This window comes from Arachis ipaensis, chromosome B8, assembly GCF_059453495.1.
Source record: "Arachis ipaensis isolate K30076 ecotype BB chromosome B8, ASM5945349v1, whole genome shotgun sequence".
NCBI classification, from domain to species: Eukaryota; Viridiplantae; Streptophyta; class Magnoliopsida; order Fabales; family Fabaceae; genus Arachis; species Arachis ipaensis.
Window position 1 is genome coordinate 86,548,457 of NC_142443.1, and position 25,263 is coordinate 86,573,719.

The following is a 25,263-nucleotide window of genomic DNA, read 5'->3' on the forward strand; positions in this document are numbered from 1 at the left end:
CAAATATCCATTCATCTTATTGTAGAGGGTTTCTTGCCTTTTCTAGGATTGTTCTTGTCTTTCAAAAAATTCTCTGGACTTTTGAAGGAGATCCTCTGAAAGTTGAGAGTAATTTTGCGGACATGAACGTATTGTATTGAAGTTATTTTGAGGGTTATAGAGTGAATTTTGTGAGTTGTGGAATGAATCTTGTGGTTGGTGAGATGAGTTGTATTGATCTTGGAAGAAACTGTGTGTTGAGGCATAATCAAGAGATGATGTCTCTTGCTGAGTGTCGTGTGGAGCACCAGAATTCCCTTCCCAGCCATAGTTAGTGTTAGCATTATAACAGTATGATTTACTTTGTGGCTCTGGGAGGAAATTCCATTCACTTGATTGTTCACACTCTTGTTGATATGCACAGACACCATGAGAAAAATGACATGAATCATTCGGTGGTTCTGGATCATATCTCGTGTGAATTGCTTCATCATCTATCATTTCTTAGTGATATTTCCAGCCACCATTAAAATAATGACTCGAATTATTTTGTGGTGGTGGGAGGTATCCCATATGATTCTCTTGCTCATCTTGTGGTTTTGAAGCATATCTCCATTGAGTGGAGTGCTCAGAATTTGCATTTTCTTGGTGATATTCCCAGCCACCATTAGAATAATCAATTGGTGTTGGTGGGTAATATCCCATAAGATTTGTTTGATCATAAGATGAGTTGAACTCCATTTGAATTTTGTAAAACACAACACCAATGAAAATTGAAATTACTCATATCAGAGATGAGAATTTTCTTAGTGAGGCAAAAACACAAACACCTTGGTTTCAATTTAAAACAGAGAACAAAAATAAAAAAAATGCTTGATCTAGACTTCTCACCCACTTAATCATTGTTGATCTAAATCAATCTCCAGCAACGGTGCCAAAAACTTGATGGGTGGAAATTAGAATTCCACACCTAAACTCACCGGCAAGTGTACCGGGTCGCATTAAATAGTAATTACTCACATGAGTGAGGTCGATCCCACATGGATTGATGGATTGAGCAATTTTAGTTAGGTGATGAATTTAGTTAAGCAAACAATTGATGATTTGAGTGAATTGTGATCAACAGAAGCTAAATTGCATGAAAATAAAAAGGAGAGGGGAAATTGACAGAAAAGTAAAGTGCAGAAGAATAAATTGCATGAAACTTAAAGTGAAAGAAAGTAAAAGAGCTGAATCTTAAAGTGCAAGTAATGTAAATGATTGAAGCTTAGATTGCAAGAAATGTAAATAGCTGAAGCTTAGAGTGCAAGAAATGTAAATTGCTTGAATAGTAAAGGGATGTGGAAGCTGGGATTCAGAATTCAATAAGAGAATGTAAAGAAAAAATTAACTAGAGAAGTAGAAGATGAAATAAGTTGCAGAGAATCTAAACCGAAAGGTAAAATTTGCTTGAAAAGCAAAACAGAAAGTAAACTTGGCTCAATTGTGAACTCTAAAAGAGAAATTGAAGATCTCAGGGGATCAATGAGACTAGAAAGTAGATCTAGATCTCAATTCCTTCCTTGGTCAAACAGAAAACAATTTGCAGAAGAAAGGAAGATGAAAACAATAAATGAACTTCAGATCCAATTCTCAATTCACTAAATTATGCAGAAGAAGAACAAAGAGGGATTTCAGATCAAGAATTAAAACAGAATTCCTTCAATCTCAATCCAAAATTTAGAAACAGAAAGTAAGAATTGCAGAAGTAAAAACAAAGAGAAAGAGAACTCAGATCTCAATCCCAATTCCCAAATTAAAAAATGAAAGCTAAAGTAAAAACTAAAATTGAGCTAAAAGGTAAAAACTAAAAATGAAGGAAGGTCCTCTACAAATCAAACTAAGTCCTATTTATACACTTTTTAATTTTAATTTTCAGACTTTGGAGTGGGTTTTTCATTTTTGTGAAGAATTGGATCCACATTGGTTTTTTTAATTGAGAATTCAACCAAGGCTACCTCCCAGGGAAGCGCTCAGTTAACTCAAATAACATAGCGCTCAATGGTCTTGTCCCAGGCTTCGAACCAAGCCTTGTTTAGCGCTCAGTTACTTGTTTCAACGTAGCACTTCATGCTTTGAAGAGAGGCTCCCTCTTCGAGCCTTGGTTCCATCATTTTGGCCAATTTCTTCATAAAGTAATGGCGCTCAGTGAGAAGAAGCAACGCAGTGCCCTCTCTATGCATGTGTCCCCTATTTCAAACCTTGGTGGCTACATTTTGGAGCAATTCCTCATGCGAAAGTAGCGCTCAGTGAGTGAATTGAATGTAGCGCCCTTGCTTTTCCTTGTGCAAGCTTTGCTTTTCTCTTCATGGGCTACCAAAAAGGTAAGAGAGTTAACATAGCGCTACTTCCAAATTGGGTGCTGGTGCCTTGTAAATGAGCGCTACCCTGGTTCCCTCTTTGAGCCTTGGTGTGAGCACTTGCTTGGTTGGTTTTTGGGGCTTTGAAGATTCCTTTCACTTGTGCTTCAATTTCATGCCAAATGTAAATTGCTATATATCATTGGAAAGCTCTGAATGTCAGCTTTCCAACGCAACTGAAAGCATATCAATTGGACATTTGTAGCTCAAGTTATGGCCCTTTGAAGGAGGGATGGTCATGCTGTCACAAGGCTAAAAAAAACCCGAAAAAGTTAACAATTTTAACGTAGCGCTCCATGTAATTGAGCGCTAGCCTTTGTTTCCTTCATTCATGGTCATGGGGCACGCTTTTAAAAGCGTGGCCTAAGGCATCAAAGTGTGCTCCAAAACTCTTTTTTTCTCCTTTTTAGCTTATTTTGTGCTTTTTTGCTTCTTTTTCTTCTTATTTCCTACAAAGTTTATCAAATCAAAAGATCAAAGAAATATACCATTTAAGCACAAAAGAATGCAATATTTAAGCACTAATTATCAATTTCTTGTATGAAAAAGCATAGAAAAACATGACATGATGACATGTCATCAACAACAACAACAACGACAACAACAACAACAACAACAATAACAACAACAACAAAACCACACCATCACCCTCAACTTACCATGCTTCATATAAGTTGGATCGATCATAATGCAACCTTTTTCCCCTTTCTTTCACTAAAAATCTTACCACATTGCAAAACTAGAAAACTTCCCAAATAATCAAACATAAACAAACTTCATAATGCAAAATGCAAAAGAATAAACCGTACCTTGATTTCGAGTATAAAAGGATACAAATGCAAGCAAAACAACAAACAAACGAATAAAATAAATCAATTGACAATTCAATATTAAATCCAATTCAAAGCTAAAACCGTAGGAACTAACAGTGAAAAAACAAAGCAAAACCAAGAGCATCACATTTCTCATGTTTACATATACATCATCGATAGATAACAGAAATGATTTAAAATCATAAAATTAGAGAGACATAGTGGGGATAAGGAAATCAAAATGGAAGCGCGTGTTGATTCTAGATTTAAAAGCATTAGTGTGAAGAAATGGATCGAAGAGGAAGATGAAGATCACCATTTTGCTTGAGGAGATTGAAGAAAGAAAGTGGAATCGAAGTAGAACATTCTCTAGAGATCAGAATCGGAGTTCCTTAAGAGGTAGAATCAGCGGCAAAACCCACCACAGAAGATGAAGCAGTAGCAACGCCGTGCAGATTTGATGTGCCCTAGTGAGAGAGACCTAGCCTTGTGCTTTAGAGCTCCAGCACGGTGGTGCATGGATGTAGCAATACAAGAAAAAAGGCCTGTGGCCATGCTTTTTTCTGGCTATGCTTTAATAGCGTGGCCAAAAGGGGTCAATGGCCACGCTTTTATGAGGGTGACGATTGATTAGAGATTTGGCCACATTTTTCTTGCTATGCTTCAAAAGCGTGGCGAAAGGGGCCAATAGGGACGCTTTTATGAGTGTGTCAATTGATTAGAGTTTTGGCCACTTTTTTTTTGCCACACTTCAAAAGCGCGGCCAAAAGGGTTAATGTCCACTCTTTTCTGAGGGTGGCAATTGATTAAAAATTTGACCACGTTTTTTGTGCCACGCTTTAAAAGCTTGGCCATAGAAAGCAACAGGAACGCTTATAAAGCGTGCTAATAAAGTAGGCATACAGTGACAATTGTAAAGCGTGCCAATAGGGTATGTTTAATATACTGAGCAAAAACACTTCACTGTTAACACCTACACATAAATATTTTTCATCATTCTTCAACGTCCCACAGCTTTTTCATCATAACACTCCTCCAACCCTAAACCTGCTTCTTCATCAGAACTCCATCGTAACCCTAACCCCAGAGCAGCTTGGTCGCGCCTCCAACCTTAACCCTAGAGCTTCGTCGCGCCTACAACCCTAACCCCAGAACTTCATCACGCTTCCAACCCCTGCTTTGGCGCTCCCTCCGTCGGCGCTCCCTCTGTCTCAAAGCCTCCATCGTGCTCACACTCTCGTAAGCCCTTAAACGTCGCTCCTTCCTCCCTGGCTGAAACCCCTAACGCTCTATTTCTCCTACTGCATCGCTGTTCTCTGTCTCCTCCTATGTGTGGTTGTACTAAAGGTCCATGGGAAAGCTATACAAGGGATTCTATGGGAGATGCTTAACTACAGTTACAGAAGTACCGCGAGAATTGATTGAAGCAGTACAAGAACCACTCCCCTTCTCGAGAGGATCACGACAAGGTGAACACCTCAGCTGCTTCACGCTTTCACTTCTAATTCAAATGAGATTATAAATACCAATTCTAATTTATTTATAAACTCTCTGTTTATTTATTTATTTGGCAAGAGTGTTTGGAAGTGCAGAAGGGGAAGGCCTTCTATAACTTCCAGTTCAACACAAGACTTGTAAAATCCACAATTATGCATTTTCAGGTAGACACTTTTGTTTATCTATACTTAAACTTTGCTAATTCTTAGGCATTTTTGGGGAAAGTGGACTATTTCATTTGCACTACTATGTGTTTGATTTGAATAGAGCTTGTAATTTAAAAAAAAATTATTAAAACCCATAAATCCCTGCTTGTGTTCCTTGCTTGGATAAATTTTCATCATATAGTTAACTTTTTTCTTCTTTGGAACGATTTAATCATGTGGATGTTTGCTACACTGCACCAATGGAGTTCTTGTATTTGCTATGCATAATTTCTGGTGTGCATTTTAGCTCATTACTAGTCATTAATTTCTGGATTCCAGATCAGGATCTGAAACAAACACATGACCTAATATGTACCAAATTCTGATTAATAACATTATAATTAATGCTTTTTAGTAATACTTTAGTGCTTGTAATTTGCAAGCTTCCCAACGATGCTGCTATTTTTTACCATGCTAATGATGAATAACATTTGATTATTCCTATCATTATACTGAGGGAACTCCTTTAACTATAAATTGTGCAAATTTTGATCTATTTTAGAGATTTATTTATTCTTTATCAAAGTATGCATTTGGACGGTTTTGATTTGGTGTGACATGATCCACTTTAACGCTTCCTTGTGAGGAGGACCGGCAGCAATTTCAATGTTGTGATACAGAAGCGCTTGTTCATGAGCAAGGTTAAATAGCCTCCACTTTCTTTGTCATGCTTGATTAAGTTCATGAAGGGCAAGGTTTGTTTTCCCTTCTCTTATCTTTCTCAGTGGTAAGATAGGAATTCTCTCAAGTTTTGAGTACTTATACTCTCCACTGGATGCTTGTTTATTTTATGCAGGAAGGTAAAATTGCCATGGTAGTGGAAACTGTAACCGATGATATCAGAGTGTCTGAAGTTCATGCATTAAAGGTTACGACACTCATGTTTATAGAGACTACACGTGCTAGAATAGAGATGGCTGTTGGTGAATGCTTGACATTTGATTAGCTTGCACTTAGAGCACCTCTCGGACAGAACACGGTATGTGTATATTAGATGTATAATCCACTAACTAGTTTCAAATGATGTCTATGACTATGATATATAAACTTATCAATAGATATTTGAGCTGGACTAGTTCAAATAATATTTATACCGTTTGATTGAATAAATCACATGAAACCAAGTATATATTCGTTTGTGAATTATAATGGTACTAAGCATTATGATAGGATAAGTTTGGAAATGTTGAAGTGATCAATTTTTAGATGATTAATTTGGTTTATTTATTGTTCTATAAATGTAGGTCATTCTTCGAGGCCCAAAGAACTCTAGGGAAGCTGTGAAACAATTTGGTCCTGCCCTTGGTGTTCCTCAAAGTCATACCAAGCCATATGTACGATCTAAGGGAAGCAAGTTTGAGAAGCATGTTGAGAAATCAGAGTTTTAAACTCGGGATTTATTTTGTATTTGAGTATTAGTTTTTTAATGTATAAAACAATTATAACAAAAATTATATATGTCACTAATTACTGTTTGATTTGTCTTGTAATAAAAATTGCATACTATATTTATAAGTTTGGTAATAAAAAAGGATTGAAAATTTATATTGTGTAGCGATGAAGGTAAAGTCAAAAAGGCTTTTTTTTTAATTTGATAAGGTTATATAGGCCACGCTTTGAAAGCGTGGCCATATCTCTCTCTAATTGCATGCTTTAAAAGCATGCCCATATCTCTCACATACGACCACACTTTTAAGCATGGCAAAAAAGAAAGCATAACGATAGATCACCAAAAGGATGGCATTAGAACAATTGGCACCTTGCAGATGTGACCCTTTCAAAAGCGTGTCGGTAGCTTTCGTCATGCTTTTTTTTAGCATTTTGCAACGATTTAAAAGCGTGGCAATAGAGATATTTTCTTGTACTTTGGCATCGCGACATTTGTCCTTCATTGAAATAGAGAAATTCTATTTAGGGTTTGGTTTGGGGGTTTCACTATTTTGTTTATTTGGGTGTGTTTGTCGGGGTAGGAGTTTTAGGGGATTTTAATCATGTATAAATAGTGACAGTTTCTATCCAGAGAGTTTAATAAATTGCGATAAATAAATTATTTTATGGAGGTTTTTAAAACTTCCTCTAAAAACTTCCACAAATAATTAAAAGTTTTGTATTGCCTACCTTATCCATTACCACCCCTTATCGAGCATCTAATCCTACCTCCATCAACCATAGCCACTAGCACTATCACTATTCCCAACCTCAGATCCACAACCACCATAACTCCTAACCCTTCACCCCACACAAATAAAAGAGTATATTAACATAATAGAGGAAAAAACCATAATATAGCTAAGGTTGTGCAATAGGGTTTGAGAGCAGCAGAGGGATGCGTCGTTGTGTGGTTGTGGTGAGAGAAGAAGAATAAAGTGTGGTAATCAGCATGCTTGCTATGATGATTCATTATTATGGCATAAACTACAAGAAACACTATTAAAATTGATGATAAAGCAGTTGATAATATGCGAAACCGATGGCAAAAGCGGACACTTTTAAATGTGTTAATTTTTCAAAAATCCAATAAAATCGACCGTTTGCGAGACTGTTAATAAAATTTCAATAAAATTGACACTTCGTTCACTACAAGAAAACACGTCTATTGCCACGCTTTTAAAGCGTGGCGAAAAGCTGAAAAAAGCGTGGCGATAGCTTTTCGCCACGCTTTTTAAGCTACCGCCACGCTTTTGAAAGGGTGACCTATCAAAGGGTGGCGGTTGCTCTATCGCCACGCTTTTTGCAGCCTATTGCCACGCTTTTTGTTTGCCACGCTTTTTTACAAACCACCAATTGTAAAAGCGTGGCTGTAGGTGGGAAATACGGCCACGCTTTTGAAGCGTGGCGATAGGTAGAGATATGGCCACGCTTTTGAAGCGTGGCGATAGATAGATATATGGCCACGCTTTTGAAGCGTGGCGATAGGGAGAGATACAGCCACGCTTTTGAAGCGTGGCGATAGGGAGATATACGGCCACGCTTTAAAAGCGTGGCGAAAGGCTTGTTAAATTAAAAAAAAAATTTCTTTTTCTTACTTGATCTTAATTACTACACAATATAAATTTTCAATCCTTTTTTATTACCAAACCTATAAATATAGTATGCAATTTTTGTTGCAAGACAATTTTTATTAGTGACATAATTTTTGCTTTAATTATTTTATACATTAATAAACTAATATTCAAATACAAAATAAATTTCGAGTTCAAATTCTAAAACTAAAAACGGTAAAAAAATACAGAAACAATACAACTTAAACACTAAGTCCTTTGTTGTTCTTTCTTCCTCTAGCCCTCTCAAACTTCCTTCCCTTAGATCGTACATAAGGCTTGGTATGGCTGTGAGGAACACTAGGACCAGGATCAAAATGTTTCACAGCTTCCCTGAAATAGCAAAATCAACAAGGGAACAAAAAACATGTTTAAGTTATAAAAGATAAAGTAAGACATAAGACAAGAAGAAGCAAGAGTGTAATACTCCAGAATCCCCAATTTTCGGCTGAATTAGGACATAGCAAAGCCGAACTTACAATCTGACTGGGCAGAACAAGTCCTTTTCCATCAACACATCATTTTTTATTATAGTAATCCATTGACTCCTCAGCAATTGGAAAGAACTGCAGCACATTTAACTTACCAAATATAAATAAAACTGAGCAGCATAAAAAGAAAGATGGAGTAAATGTAAAGCAGGTTCATTAAATTTAGAAGAAAACGATTAGATACTACTCACCTTCAAGAATAATAGAAGACTAGAAATCATCAACCTTGTTCGTTCCAGCCTTACAGTGGACAACCACAACATTCTCAATATCTAACTTCAACCACGAGTATGCACTATGACAGAAAGAGATAACCAGTTGAAGTGGTGGGCAATTATGATCATCAAATGGAAAGCTAGCCACCTGAAGAGGGAATTTGATATTGCAGATGAAAGCAGCAGTTGGTTTGTAAAACAAATCTAAGTGCTGAAAAAACCTAAAACCTAAGTGAAACAGAAAGCTGACACATGTAGTCTAGGTGTTGGAAATTAATCAAGACATCTGCATGAACACTCTATTTCCTCAGAACATTTATGATCACATTAAAAGAGATAATGTTGTTAAGTAGAGTAATATTATATGGTCTAGTAATCAATAATTATTCCACGATTTCCCAGGCTGAGAAACCACGTTAACAATATGGGCTATGATATGTAACACCTAAAAAAAATAATAATTAAAATTCTAACAACATGCATGGATTGGCTTCTCTAAAATGATACTCACACCTTCAATCTAAAGGTGCTTCAAAGGGGATAAGCAACAGTTTGCCCAACAGTTCCAGGTGCAGCACCACATGCCAGGCGAGTTGTCACACTCAACTCAGAATCTTGCACTAGACCAAATGGATTGGATTTAACTAACCAATCTTTCAAAGACTCATAAACAGCAAAGTTTAGACCTACAATGGAACCTGGAGAACAGGAAAAACAATTAAAAATAAGAAAGCATTAATTCTAATAACAGCACTACAGCCACTACAGCAGGAGAGGAGGGGGTGGAGAACTTTAAGGAGTTAATTATATCAGTTGCATGATATTAAGATTTGTCATATTTGCCATTATGATCATGACTGTAATCATCAACTTTGTAAAGAAGTAATCATCAACAAAAAGCATACTATAAATATTAAGAGTAGTAGAGCACAAAGAACACGAAGAAAACCAATGTTATATCTTCTCTCTATGTGATTTGCAAACCAAGCAATTGGTAAACAGAAAAATGAAGGTAAAGATGTACCTGTACAGTTATCCTGCCTCGAACCATATCCATTGGATAAGTTGCGGACATGGCAATTATTCCAGCACATGCTCCAGCTCCAAGATGTAAAACAGGAGTCAGCTGAGATCCTCTGCCAAAATCCTAAGAAAAACAGTTAGACAAACAGGGTTTTATAACTAAACCCACCCCCAGCCCCTTTCCTTTCTTTGATTGAGAAAAGTGCTACTTATTAATTTTTATTGTTAAGTTTTTATAGGTACATCTGTAAAAATATCAGTTAATGAGAAAGCAGTAACTGGAGACCAAAACGTGCAATCCCTCTTGCCCAACACCAAAAAACCAGATGGGGAAAGAAAACAATAAATACGGACATACCATTTCCAGTTTTTTGCTGATACAGCTGCAGTATAGATCTGAGAGAAAACAATAGTCAGTGAAACAGGACAGGGACACTTAAAAATATGTCAGATGCAATGAACAAAAAACTGAAACTTGTTAAATGAAACTGCTCCCTATATTCTGTAGTTCAAATCAGACACTACAAGAAACTTGGTGTATTACTAATTACTTACAGTCTTTATTTGGATATACGTGAATAACCCCATCTTGCATTTCAAAGTAGTGCTGCATTACAAAACAAATTAACATTCATTTAATCACAGAAGATAAAATTGGGATATCTACCTCTTCGATGATGGAAAAGTATAAAATAAATTCATAAAAACTCACATCAGCACCGAAATAATGGAAAGTGAAGGTGATGCAGAATAGCTATGGTGGTTAATCCAATCAGCACCGAGAGCGGCATCAGTAATTCCAGCAACAGTGACCATGGTTACAGCAAAATAGAGAATTTCAACTCAATGGAATCGAAAACAGAAATGAATTCGATGGAATTGGAAACAAAGACAGCTTACGATAAAAGAACGAAACAGCAGCAATAGGAGAGGCAGCCCCCTTCTCTCCAGTCCGTGATTCCGGCGACCAGAGGCACGGCGGTTGTTCCCCAGTGACAATCGACGGCGGCGGCTGAAGCTTCTTCGACGGTGACTAAAACCAACACGCAGGGACAATAAGGTTTTTGGAATCTTAAACGAAGGTAAAAAAACTCAAAAACCCTTACCGATGGTGAATCTCAGTGGCGGCAGCGGAGCTTCTCAGCGGCAGAGGCGCGGCAGTGGCTGAGCACGGGTCTCCCCTTTCTCTTCTCGGCTCCCGAGCTCTCTCTCTCTCTCTCTCTCTCTCTCTCTCTCTCTCTCTTTCACTCTTCATGAACGGCAACGGCGCGGGCTGGAGGTGACAGCGCGAACGGCGGCAACGGGACTGGAAGCTTCTGCGACGCAACGGCGGCGAGCCCAGTGACGGTGTTATCCCTTCCTTTTCTCCCCGTCGCTCCCCTTCTCCTCCTCTTGTGCGTGACGACGACACGGCTGCGATGGCAAGGACGACACTGAGCGCGGCGCGGTAGCGAGCGGGACACGATCCTGAGCAGCGCGGTGACGGCTCCTCTCCGGCGCTCTCTTCCTCCCTGATTTTCCCCTTCCCCGTTTCCTTTTTTCTTGCCTTCGTTTCTTTCTTTCTTTCTTTCTGTCTTTCTCTTTTTTTTCTGAAGGATGGAACTGAGTTTGGGTTAGGGAGTGGGGGTGGTTAGGTTAGATGAGTGGCGGTGGTTAGGTTAGATTAGGAGGGGGTTATAGTTTAATTTGATTAAAATTAGGGTTTTATTTGGGAATTTAGAGTTAAGATAAAATTTATATAAGTAATATAATAATCCTATAAAATTAAGAGTAATAAAATAATTAAAAATTTGTTTTAATCCAACATTAATATTTATTAAAAATAATATTTAATTATCAATTTACATATTATTCTCAAATAAATAATTCTAATTCGATAACTATAGATAATATAATTAATTTTCTTTATTCATGAAAATTAAAGTATTAATTTCTAGAATCACAATTATTTCAATCAAATCATATAAATTCTTATTATTTTACGATTCCTAAACTTTATAATTTAAATATGCAAATTACCCAATAGTTGTAAAATTAGATAAAATTTCGAATTTAATTATCAAAAATTGGTTTAATTAGCTTTAATAAATTAATTTCTGAAATTAAAATCTTTAATACATAAATAAATTGAAATTAGTTCACAAAAAAATTTTATGAAAATTCTGAGTCTTACAGTTTCGAGTGACGAAGGCAATGTGCACAAGAAAGAGCTCTATGGCCACGCTTTTGAAGCGTGGCAGAAAAGAACCTTTTGGCCACTCTTTTAAAGCGTGCCAAAAGAGTACTAGGATATGGCCACGCTTTGTAAGCGTGGCCGTAATGAAACCCTATCGCCACGCTTTCAAAACGTCCTTGTTTCTCTCTATGGCCACGCTTTTGAAGCGTGGCAAAAAAAAAAGAGTGGCCGTTTCTCTAATCAATTGCCACCCTTACAAAAGCGTGGCCGTTGATACTTTTCGCCACGCTTTTGAAGCGTGGCAATAAAAAAAGTGGCCAAATCTCTAATCTATCGCCACCCTCATAAAAGCGTGGCCATTGACCACTTTTGGCCACGCTTTTGAAGCGTGGCAAGAAAAAAGCGTGGCCATAGGCCTTTTTTCTTGTAGTGGTTTGTCGATAATATAAATTTCAGATTTTTACATATCGACAGAAACCGTAGCCATCGATTTTTAGCCTCAGAAAATACACTATTTTTTATAGTGATAGTTGGTTCAATGTGTCGTTGTAATAACAAGGAAAAGGTATTTTGATGTCATAACTAATGCTAGAATGGTCATTGAAGTGTGACACTTCATGGTCTAGAGGCTGCGAGAGGAAGATGTTAGCTCTGTATCTCAAATTGAGTTTTGATGGTCCATAAATAATAAATATAATTAAAAATTTCATTAATTTGTTTCTAACAATTTCCTAATTTTGAAGTACTAGAGAATGTCTCCCTAAATAATTTATTGCAAATTAGAAATGTATAAATTGTGAGAGTGGCATACTCAATGTATGAATACCTCAAAACATGGTTTTAAGTTCACTATCCGATGCAGAAGATACGACAAGTTGATTCAAGAACCTCAAACGAAGCAAGACACATGTCTCTCTAAGATCTTAGAACAACATTTAAACTAATGAATATAATTTTGCTTTAAATTATGACCATGTTCAACAAGATAGAACACTTGAAAATAAGCTTTTCTCATTCTATTGCAACAAGTACATGATAGTTTACCATTTTTGATAAATGGACTTGTACAAAAAAAAAAGAATGATGTACACTTTTGACAGAAATTATTTTTAATATGGAGATGAAGATAGTATTTTGGTTAAATATTGATATTTGAAGTGTATTACAATATTGTGAATGTGTAAAAAAACATGTCTAACACGCATCCTGCGTGTTGGTCAGAATGTTGACATGTGTCCAACACGCATCTGATCAGGAAAAGGCGATTCCACACAAACTCACCGGCAAGTGTATCGAGTCGCATCAAGTAGTAATAACTCACAAGAGTGAGGTCGATCCCACAGAGATTGATGGATTGAGCAACTTTAGTATGGTGATGAATTTAGTTAAGCGAATATTTGATGATTTTGGTGAAATTCGAATTACAAGAACTAAATTACAAGTAAACTAAAGTGCAGAATGAAAATTGGCAGAATCTTAAAGTGCAGAAGATTTAAATTACAGAAACATAAAGTGCAAGAAATTAAAAGAGCTGAAACTTAAATTACAAGAAAAGTAAATAACTAAAACTTAAAGTGCAAGAAATTTAAATTGTAGAATCTAAATTGCTAGGAAACTTAAGTTGCATGAAGATTAAAGGGATTTGGGTATTGGGAATCTAAACAGAACTGGAAAATGTAAATTGTAGTGAATTAGAGAACTCTTAGATAAAGAAATGAAGAAAATAGATCAGTTAGGATTTTAGCACTAAAACAGAAATGAAGAATTTGTACAAGAAGATAAAACAGAAAGAAAACTTTGATCAATTCTAAAATCCTAAAAGAGAAATTGACAATTGCAGAAGAATAACGAAACAGAAAAGAAATTAAGATCTCAATTGCTCTCTTAATAAAACAGGAAGAAGAAATTACAGAGAAAGTAAAAATAGAAAGAAGATTAAGATCAGATCTCCAATTCTTAAAGCTAGAAATAGGAAAAATAAAAGAACACTCCAAGGTGAAGAGATTCATAAGAATTCTCCAATCAGAGTTCCAAAACCAAAAGCAGAATACCAAAAATTGCAGCAGAAGAAAGAAAACAACAACAGAAGGAAAAACTCAGATCTGATCTCAATTCTAAAATTCTAAAATGAAAAATTAAAAGAGAGTCCCCTGTGAAATCAAATTTTATCTTATTTATACACTTTCCAATTTAGTCTTCAAGTAATTGGAGTGGGCTTTGTGGCCTTGTATGAAGTAGATCAAAGTGGCATTTGGTTGCTGCTTCCAGGGGAACGTTGTGTTCTCAAAGTGAGCGCAGCGTTCATTCATCCACGCGTGCACGTCTCTGACGCGTGCGCGTCCTTTTGCGCTTTTTGCTCACCGACACGTACACGTCACTATCAATCCTCAGCTCCAAACATGCTCGCGCGTCCCTTTCTCGCGTATGTGACGTTGATAGCATTAACTTAGTAAGCGCTACATTAGCTTAGTGAGCGCTGCCCATACGTGCGCATCCTCTGCGCGTGCGCGTGGGTAGTAAAATCTCAATTCCAGGCTTCGGCGCCAGTCATGCGTGCACGTGCTTCATCACAAGTGCTTTATCGACGCGTGCGCGTCATGCACGTGTGCGCGTCGATTTCAAAACTTTGCCTCCAAATTTGAACGTGCCCGAAAATGCTGAGTAAATGAACGTAGCCTTCTTTTTGAAAACAAGCGCCACCCACTACCACGCATACGCGTGGATCTTCAGAAATCCATACCTAATGCGTAAGCGTCCGTTACGGGTGCGCACCGCAAGTGAGCGTGGCGTTCATTATTTGAATGCAACGCTATACTGCATGGCTTCTTCTTTTCTTCATTTTCTCACCTGAAATCAACTAAACAAGCAATCAAAGTTTCACCCAAAATCACAAGAATTTGAATCAATCATAATAATCACTTAGTTCTTGCATAAATCTCATGATTTTGTATAAAATAAATGATGTTTGATTGAATCACAATAATCATGAAATTCCACTCCAACCACTTACTAATTGTGCCAGAAAGTGCATAAAACCTAATGAAATAAATGAAAAATGCTTGTCAAACTAGCATAAGATGACTTGTCATCACAACACCAAACTTAAATCTTGCTTGTCCCCAAGCAAGCACTAAAACATGAGAAGAAATGAGAGAAAATAGAGAAGCTTATATGTCCTTATTTAGCAGGTAATTGAATTTGGTTCATGGGGTTTTATACAGACAGAATGCAGCTCAATTATTATCAGCTTCCAAGCAAGAAATGTCTCTTTGAGTGTTAACTAGAATTGCTGCTATAATGCCTTATTCTTTATTGATCCTTGTTAACTTTTTCTTTCTTTCTTTTGCTTCAGAAGCTTGTTTTTCAATTGTAGCTAAGTGTTGCAGAAGCTTTTTAGCTCAATTCAACACCTATTTACTACAGACACTTGGCTCACAATTCATCCTAAGACATTGATGTCCAACACCTCTTTGGGTCATTAAATGCTTTGTAATTAGGTTGCTCTTGATGGTGGATTTTTGGTTGGTAAACCCAGATTAGTTAATCCAAGTTACCAAGTTTTAAAATACTTCAGAACCTAATAATCCAAGCAAATCCTAATACAATAGCATTACAGGCATTTATCCTAAGGTCCAAGCTATTGGTGTCTAGCCTTATTATCTGTTTCTTTCATTTTTGGTTGCCAATTCTTGGCTTTTCTTCCTTTCCTTTCTTGCTTTTTCTTTTTCCAAGGATAATTATTTATTGAAAGCTTTATAACAGCAACTAAGTTCACACTACAAGAAGACATCCTATCCTGCAGCATTTATTATTGTGCTTACCAACTAATCAAGAAATTACCACCACAGAATTTTATTATCATTCCTACCACATTGGACATTCACTTCCTGTTTCAACATGTTTCTCTTATTGAATCAAAAATCAAAAGGCACAAGTCATAACATCTAAGTTGATGAAGATGAAAACAAGCACTTAAACCAGAACATTTATTTTGGAACTTAGGGAAAGTAAACAACAGAATTTAAACTTCATAAAACGAAAACACAATCTTTCTTATTGATGGACAAGGAGCAACACCACCTTTCAATTCTCTGGTTGCTTTCCTTTATTCTTGGCATCCTGCTTCTTCTTGCTTCTTCTTTCTTTCAGCTGGTCTTCAGTCCCAAATCTCTCCTCACCCATAGTCCAGCATCCATCAAGTGTTGCTTCATTCTTTCTTGCTTGCTTTTTGCTCGAGCTATATGGAAATCCATGAGTTCAGTGCATTCTTGATATGGTTTGATTCCTCAGCTTAATAGTGGCATGCTGCGGGTTATGTAGTCTAGACACGCTTGAGTGTTCACATCATATTCCACTATATCTTTGTTCCTGGCCTCATTAGCTGTGTTGTGGAGATTCCTCCATTCTCTATGGTCTTGAAGATATTCCTCAAGCTATTCCTGTCGTTCAGATATTTTATTGAAAGACTCCTGGAATTGATTTGATTATTCCCTGTGTTGCTCTAGTAGTCTTGCTTGAAAGTCTTCTTGTTTCTCCATCATTTTCAGCTGCCAGTTCTCCTGCTTCTCCTGATTTCTCACATATTGCTCATGTTGAGCCCTCAAGTATTGCTGGGACATTTTTACAATGGCATTCTGGATCTGGCTCAAGTCCATTGCGCCAGAAGCTTGTCCCTCTTCTATTTGTGGTCTCTTTCTTCTTCCTTGAGTTCTTCTCTCCTCTTGGGTGTCAGTGACACCGTCCATCCTTTGCTTAGTGATTCCTCTGCCTCCCTTTACCCGATCTGTATCTGCATCCTCAAAGATTACCCCTGTTCTGTTGCACAGCCTCAATATAGTGCTTGGGTGACCAAGTCTGCTTGATTCGCCGCTGTCCTCAGCCATCTCTTGGATGCTGTTGATGAATGAGAATTTGTCGTATCGGTCTAGATTTTCTTCTTATAGAAAAGAATTACTTCGTTGTAAGCATAGTTCTAAACCAACAAATAATTCTCACATCAAAAATTTGATTTGTCACAAGTACAAACCCCAATGAAAATTAACCGAAGTATTTTGACTCCGGGTTGTCTCACAACGAATTGTAATGAAGTGATCAATTATTGGCTATGAAGATGTAAGGGGGTTTGATTTTATATTTTATCAAGAAAATAAATGGCAAGAAAAATTAAATGACAAGAAAGTAAAATGATAAGAACAAATAAAATAAAGGAAAAGTACTCTTGACTAGACATAGGTAATTGAGATCACCATCCTTGTCTACAAACCAAATATTGATAATTAGGAGGAACTAAGCTCATTATGTGTACTTCTATACTTGAAGTATATCAAATGGCTTAATCAACATCAACCCATAAGTCCCAACCTATCTACTAATTAGATTAGTAGTGGGTTAGTATCAATGGGTATCAAATTGATCACCAAGGGTTCTCAAATCACCAATTCAATGAGACCCAATGACTCAAGGTCACTCAATTCCCTTAGCCTAGGCCATGAGTCAAGAAAACTACTCAAAAACTAGTGTAAACATTTTATCAAACACCTAGAGTGCAATAAAAGCAAACATCACAAAATGCTAGAATTAGTGAAACCCATGACTACCACAAGCAAGAAATAACAATAACAACTAAGATAAACATAAAAGAGCATGGAAACATAAGATTGCATTCAAAGAAATCAAGATCCAACAATGTTCATCAACATAAAAGAAAGTAGAATAAGAAATTAACAAGAGAAACTAAGAAGATTAAGACAATAGAACAGTAAAACATAAATAGAATTGAAATCAACACAAGAATTGAAAGAGAAATTGAGAGAGATTAACCTAAACTACCCTAAATTCTAGAGAGAAGGGAGAGCTTCTCTCTTTAGAATTCTACCCTAAAACATGATGAAAACTAAACTATGACTACCTAGTTCATCCCCCCTTCAATCCTTGGGTTCAATAGCATCATAAATGAGTTGGATTAGGCCCAAAATGAGCTACATATCGCCCCCAACGAGTTGCCCAAAGTGGACCGACGCTGATCCATCAGCGCATGCACGTCATGTGTGTGTACGCGCCCCTATACGTCAGGCAACTATGGCAAATTTTATATCATTTCAAAGCCCCGGATGTTAGCTTTCCAATGCAACTAAAACCGTCTCATTTAGACCTCTGTAGCTCAAGTTATGATCGATTGAGTGCGAAGAGGTTAGGCTTGATAGCTTTACGGTTCCTTCATTTCTTCACGAGTTCTCCCACTTTGCATGCTTCTCTCCTCACTTCTTCCATCCAATACTTGCCTTATGAACCTGAAATCACTCATCAAACACATCAAGGCATCGAATGGAATTAAAGCGAATTGAATTTAGCTATTTTAAGGCCTAAAAAGCATGTTTTCACATTTAAGCACAAATCAAGGGAGAATTGCAAAGCCATACTATTTCGTTGAATAAATGTGAGAAAAGGTGATAAAATCCACCAAATTAAGCACAAGATAAACCACAAAATTGGGGTTTATCAAATCTCCCCACACTTAAATGAAGCATGTCCTCATGCTAAGAATAAAGAAGGACAAGAAAAGGGGTATGAACATTTATTCAATGCAAATAAACTATATGCACTATCTATATGAATGCAACTAAATGTAAAATGATTCTACCTACTTGGTTAAAAGTAAATCAATCCCCAAGAACACATATGAATAAGTAGGGCTATGATCATATGACGATTCATGAATCCTACCAATTTGAATATCAAAATAAAGCACAAATAGACTTGCAAGAAGAAAAGCTCATGAAAGCCAGGAACAAGGAATTGAGTATCGAACCCTCACCGGAAGTGTATCCGCTCTAATCGCTCAAGTGTATAGGCTCGATCACTCAATTCTCTTCTAATCATGCTTTCCGTAATTTGTTTTTCATCTAACAATCAATAATTATTCAATGCATGCATACATTCATCATGACATGTTCATAGGTTGTAATGGGGCTAGGGTAAAATTTGCATCTTTGATTAGCCTAAGCTCTCACCTAACACATATAACAACCTATACAATTCTAATACACAACTTAGCTACCCATGATTCCCACTTTTTCACATACTCATGCATTCTCTTCAATTCACATTCTATATGCATTGATTTTTTTATTGAACTTTACTTTGGGGCATTTTTGTCCCCTTTTTATTGATTTCTCTCTCTCTTTTTTTCTTTTTTTATATATACGTATATGTTCTTTTTCTTTTTTTTAATCATTTTTTCTAAAGTATATACAAACATATCAATGCATATGGTTTTACATATAGTGCATGAATATGTACCCAATTCCCAATATTCTTAATAAAAATAAAAATTACACTTTTATCTCAACCAATGTTCCCAAGTTTCCCATTCCCAAATGATACAAACCCTCACTAGCCTAAGCTAATCAAAGATCTAAATTAAGGACATTTACTATTTTTCGCTTATGGGTAGTGATGTGCTACAATTAAGAACAAAAGGGATTAAATAGGCTCAAAATTGGCTAACAATGGTTGATGAAAGGTAGGCTATTTAGGTTAGTGAGCTAAATGAAATGATGGCCTCAATCATATAAATGCATGTATACATGGAATAATGGACATAAAGAATCAAACAAATCAAAGATTACAATCATAGAGAGAGAATAATACACACAAGAATGAAAATAAATGGTTATAAGATGTAACCACACAATTAGGCTCAAAACTCACATGCTTGTGTTCTTAGCTCAAAAACCATGTTCCAAAATAAATTCTTCAAGCAAGTTCAACAAGAAAAAAAATTTTTTCGAATTGGTAGGGTACCCTAAAACAAATTTTCTTGGAAAAGAAATCATCACCCTAACCAAGTAGTCCTAAAATAAAAAGAAGTAGTAAAATATGTACAAATTTTAACTATCATGCAACCTATCAAGCAATGCAACAACTAACTAACAAAGATAGAAATTTAAAATTTGGTGTTGATAGGAAATTGTTACCCATGGAGATCGGTCGGACGACCTCCCTACACTTAGAAATTTGCACCGTCCTCGGTGCATGCAAAGAAGGGCAAGGTGGATGGGTTGCTACAATTGATGAGCTCCTCCAAAAGGTTGTGCGGAAGGACTTGTTTGTTGCCCCATTTAGAAGCTTTTCCTTTTCCTCTTTCGGTGGCCATCCTAAAAGGAACGAAAAAGAAAGAAAATTAAGCCTACAACAAAGATATCAAAGCAAATAGAACATAGGCGAGGGCTAATGCCAAATAAGAGTATGGTTCTCATTACATGGTAGCTACAACATGTGAGTGAGAAAACAATATAAGCTAAGGCATATTAACTAACACTTGATGCAAGAGTAAAGTCAAAGCATGAAGAGCATGTTGAGCATCAAGTCAAAATAAGAAGAAGTGGGTCATGAAAAACAATATGAGTTTATATCAATGAACAAGGGATACAAGAGTCATAAAAGATGAAGTATTGATTTAAAAGTTTCATCACCCATCAATATCAAACAAGTCACGAAGCACGAAAATAATGCAAGAAATTCTCAACAATTGAGTAAGAGAATTCAACACTATTATTAAAATAAGAAACTCGAAAAAAATAAAGTAAAAACAGGCTATAAAAACAAAATGAAAATGCGAAGAATAAAAGTATGCGAATGCAATGGTCAAAAGAAAATGGAAGATGAGAAAAAAAACTCTTATTTATTTATTTATTTATTTTTTTACCGGCGCAGACGCGTCAAGCACGCCCACGCGCCGATGCGCAGGTTAGCAGAAGGACGCGTACGCGCCAGGTGTGCGCACGCGTGGGGCACAATGTCAGCCCAAGGTTGGCCCAACTCTCTAGAACATGTACCTGGAGGGCAGGTGGCACTATCAGTGCGCGCGCATTGCGCAATTAGCATCAAGGATACGTACGCGCCAGGTGCGCGTTCGCGCGGGTTTGTTTTTTTTTTTTTTGCCTCAGCCATGGTGCTGGCGCAATATAGGCGTAACTCTCGGGTCAATGTATGGAGGGATGAAATTTTTCAATCCACGCGTACGTGCAAGTGGAGGAGTGAAAATGCTTAATACACACATACGCGTACAGTGCGCGTACGCGTGGATGGTGCTCTGTTTTTCAAAATTTTTCAATGTTTTTGCACCAATCCAAGCATTCTAAACCTCCAAACAGCTACCAAAACACCATAAAACCTTATTTATCCTACTAGACTACCAATTATACTCAATAAACTCAACAAAACATGAAATTAAACTAATTACCAATATGTACAAAAGGGAAAAATGAAAAGAATTTACCATGGTGGGGTGTCTCCCACCTAGCACTTTTGTTTATTGTCCTTAAGTTGGACTTATGGGGAGCTCCTCTTAAGGTGGCTTGTGCTTGAAGGTATCCTTGAACATCCACCAATGCTTGAATCTCCAATAAGCTTTAGTCTTCAAAGATGATAACTCCAAGCCTTGGTGGAGTTCCACACAAGCCATGGGCTCCCAAATTTGATTCTCCTTGTGTGATCCGGGATCCCACACTTTGTTTTGACACCCATCTTCAAATTGATCATCATGATTCCAATTGGGTGGCATGACCTTAGAATTCTCAATTAAGCATCCAAACATTCTCCTAGACCCATGCAATTTGGTTCTACACCAACCATTGCTATTCAACTTCGAGCATGCAACCATCATGAACTTAGAGTGATGTGTCCAACCACTACACAACTCTCTCCTACTCTTAACTCCACAAAGAGCTCTAAGTTGACCATCATTTTCAATCAAACCATATTCAAGTGAGAAAGCAAAGCTTAGGGATAAGAATTTTATCCACTTAAATGTTGTGTAGGATGGTGACTTAGGAAGGGGGACCTCCCCATACTTAGCCAATATGAGGTTTACGCCCTTGTGCACCTTCTTGACTACCTCCACCTCCTTGCAAGCTTCCTCAACTTCGATTCTTTGCTCACTAACTTCTTCCATACACCCCTCATTGCTCAAACCATGTGTCGGAGGTTGTGCACGGTCCTCCTTGTCATCAATTTCACAACACAATGAAGGAGATTCATCAATTCCAAAAGATTCATTAGTTGGTGTGAAATCATCTTCAATGATGGAGCTTGCTTCTTGCTCAACCTCCTCCTCCTGGTGGCTTCCTTCTAATTCAATCTCTTCTTCATTGCTTACCAAGGGTATGGGAGGTGAGGTATCTTCTTCTTCACTCTCTATGTCAAGCCCAATGGAAGAGGCTTCAATTGTAGATAGGAACTCCTCAATGATTGAATCCATCTCTTGATCAACCTCTTCAAAGTCTTCAATCATGATATGCTTTGGGGGTTGTACGCCCTCCTCAACATCGACATCAAGCATCTTGGAAGAGGGCTCTCTAATTCTACATTCCCATGGACTTCCAACATCTCCTAGGTCTTCAACCACTCCTTCCGGCTCAATTGTCTCATCTTCCTCCCCTTGTGGCAATTCTTGCTTCAACTCCTCTTCTTCATCTTGAAGCTCTAAACTCACTCCCTCACTATGCTCCTTGGTTGCTTCTCCACATTCATCAATAGTAGTGCCTTGGTTACTTAGGCTTAGTCGGGAGGAGACCATGTTGCTAACGGCTTCTACCATGATAGCCATTTTGGCTTCTAGCTCCTTAAACTCCTTTTCCGTCCACTCTTGTTGCCTTTGGATATGAGACTCAAGGTCCCTTAGTTCTTGCATGAGGGCTTCATCGGGGGACGGTGGTAAAAGAGAGGGTTCATTTTTTGAGGGGAAGGCATTATAGTTGGAAGGTGGTTCATTTTGGTAAGGGTATGGAGTTGGTGTATATTGAGGTGGTTCTTGAGAGTAATTGCATTGGAATGGTGGTGGTTCCATGTATGATTCATATGGTTCATAAGGTGGTTTGTCTGGTGGATAAGAATTAGGGTCATAATGAGGTGTTTGGTGGTATGGGGCTTGTGAGTAAGGTGGTTCAAAGTCATGTTGAGGGGGTGGTTCATAGGCATGTGGTGGTGGTTGTTGACAATCACAATAAGGGTCACCACATCCATTAGATTGATATGCATTAGGATTAGGATTATACCCATAAGAAACCGAAGGGGGTTGTTGCCAATAAGGTTGATCAATCCCTTGAGGCTCCTCCCATCTTTGATTGTTCCATCGTTGATGCACATCCTCATTGTAGTTCCCATTACCTACAACATAATTTGAGCCAAACTCATAGCCAAAGTGATGATGAGAATTCATAGTAGCAAATAAAAGCAAAAGCTAACAAAAATAAGCAACAAAGTCCTAAAGCTAACAAAAGCTAACAAATAAGCAAAAGGCAAACATATTCACATATTCACAATAGTCAATAACATAACACCATTGCAACTCCCCGGCAACGACGCCATTTTGATGAATGAGAATTTGTCGTATTGGTCTAGATTTTCTTCTTATAGAAAAGAATTACTTCGTTGTAAGCATAGTTCTAAACCAACAAACAATTCCCACATCAAAAATTTGATTTGTCACAAGTACAAACCACAATGAAAATTAACCGAAGTATTTAGACTCCGGGTCGTCTCACAAGGAATTGCAATGAAGTGATCAATTATTGGCTATGAAGATGCAAGGGGGTTTGATTTTATATTTTTGCATGAAAATAAATGGCAAGAAAAATTAAATGATAAGAAAGTAAAATGATAAGAACTAATAAAATAAAGGAAAAGTACTCTTGGCTAGACATAGGTAATTGAGATCACCATCCTTGTCTACAAACCAAATATTGATAATTAGGAGGAACCAAGCTCATTAAGTATACTTCTATACTTGAAGTATATCAAATGGCTTAATCAACATCAGCCCATAAGTTCCAACCTATCTACTAATTAGATTAGTAGTGGGTTAGTGTCAATGGGTATCAAATTGATCACCAAGGGTTCTCAAATCACCAATTCAATGAGACCCAATGACTCAAGGTCACTCAATTCCCTTCGCCTAGGCCAAGAGTCAAGAAAATTACTCAAAAAATAGTGTAAACATTTTATCAAACACCTAGAGCATAATAAAAGCAAACTTCACAAAATGCTAGAATTAGTGAAACCCATGACTACCACAAGCAAGAAATCAATAATAACAACTAAGATAAACATAAAAGAGCATGGAAACATAAAATTGCATTCAAAGAAATCAGGATCCAACAATGTTCATCAACATAAAAGAGAGTAGAATAAGAAGTTAACAAGAGAAACTAAGAAGATTAAGACAATAGAACACTAAAACATAAAGAGAATTGAAATCAAAACAAGAATTGAAAGAGAAAATTGAGAGAGATTAACCTAAACTACCCTAAATTCTAGAGAGATGGGAGAGCTTCTCTCTCTAGAATTCTATCCTAAAACATGATGAAAACTAAACTATGACTACTTGGTTCATCCCCACTTCAATCCTTGGGTTCAAGAACATCAAAAATGAGTTGGATTGGGCCCAAAATGAGCTACAAATCTCCCCCAACGAGTTGCCCAAAGTGGACCCACGCTAATCCATCGGCGAGTGCACGTCATATGCACGTACGTGCCCCTATACGTCAGGCAACTATGGCAAATTTTATATCATTTCGAAGCCCCGGATGTTAACTTTCCAATGCAACTGAAACTGCTTTATTTGGATCTTTGTAGCTCAATTTATAATCAATTGAGTATGAAGAGGTCAGGCTTGACAACTTTACGGTTCCTTCATTTCTTCATGTTTTCTCCCACTTTGCATGCTTCTCTCCTCACTTCTTCCATCCAATACTGACGTCGGGATTTTTGCCAGTAAAGAAGTTCATAAAAATAGTCGCGTTATAGATATAGTCTCTAAATCGACAGAAATCTCTTCGTACAAACGTTTTGGTTGTCACAAGTAACAAACCCCTTTAAAATTGATAACCGAGTACTTAAATCTCGGGTCGTCTTCTCAAGGAATTGCAGGGAAGTATGTTCTTATTATTGGTTATGGAGATTGTAAATTTTGGGTTTTGAGAATAGGGAGCAAGTAATTTAAATTGCAATTAAAATAAATAAATAACTGTAAAATAAACTTTTGGCAAGGTATGAGAAATTGGAAGTCCTAGCTCAGTTATCCTTATCAACAATAATGAAAATTGACTCTTGATTCCACTTAGTTAACCTTTACTAGAGCAAGGGAAGGTCAAGTGACTAATTAGTTTGATCTTCAAATCCTAGTTAATCCCTAAGGAAAGATTGGGATTATCGAAGTTCAGTTCAATTAGCAAAGATAACAATTATCACTTATGTTGAGTTAAGATAACTCCTGAGTTACTAATTTCTTAACCAAAGCCAAGAATGTAGAAAGCTAAATTAAAATCATAAATATCTGGAATACCTCAAATAAAATACATTCAAAGCAGTAAAATCTAACATGGAAAAGTTCATAAGCCAATTGGGCAACATAAATCAAATAC

The 25,263-nt window shown here is 37.0% G+C and overlaps 1 protein-coding gene, 1 non-coding gene and 1 pseudogene across 2 annotated transcripts; 2 read left to right on the top strand and 1 right to left on the bottom strand.

Moving 5' to 3' along the window:
- The first annotated feature begins 5,276 nt into the window (after positions 1-5,276).
- LOC148548706 (small nucleolar RNA snoR53Y) lies at positions 5,277-5,356 on the top strand. The gene has a single exon (XR_015898606.1). It is a non-coding gene; the product is annotated as a small nucleolar RNA snoR53Y (small nucleolar RNA).
- A 109-nt stretch (positions 5,357-5,465) lies between these two features.
- LOC107611056 (large ribosomal subunit protein eL18y pseudogene) lies at positions 5,466-6,281 on the top strand (annotated as a pseudogene).
- A 3,481-nt stretch (positions 6,282-9,762) lies between these two features.
- LOC148548707 (uncharacterized) lies at positions 9,763-12,326 on the bottom strand. Its single transcript, XM_088495650.1, has 5 exons — positions 12,304-12,326; positions 10,770-11,252; positions 10,564-10,696; positions 10,022-10,059; positions 9,763-9,787 (listed from the first exon to the last, which is right to left on the bottom strand). Exons 1-5 carry the CDS (start codon positions 12,324-12,326, stop codon positions 9,763-9,765), a joined length of 702 nt encoding a protein of 233 aa, XP_088351776.1.
- Positions 12,327-25,263: the final 12,937 nt, after the last annotated feature.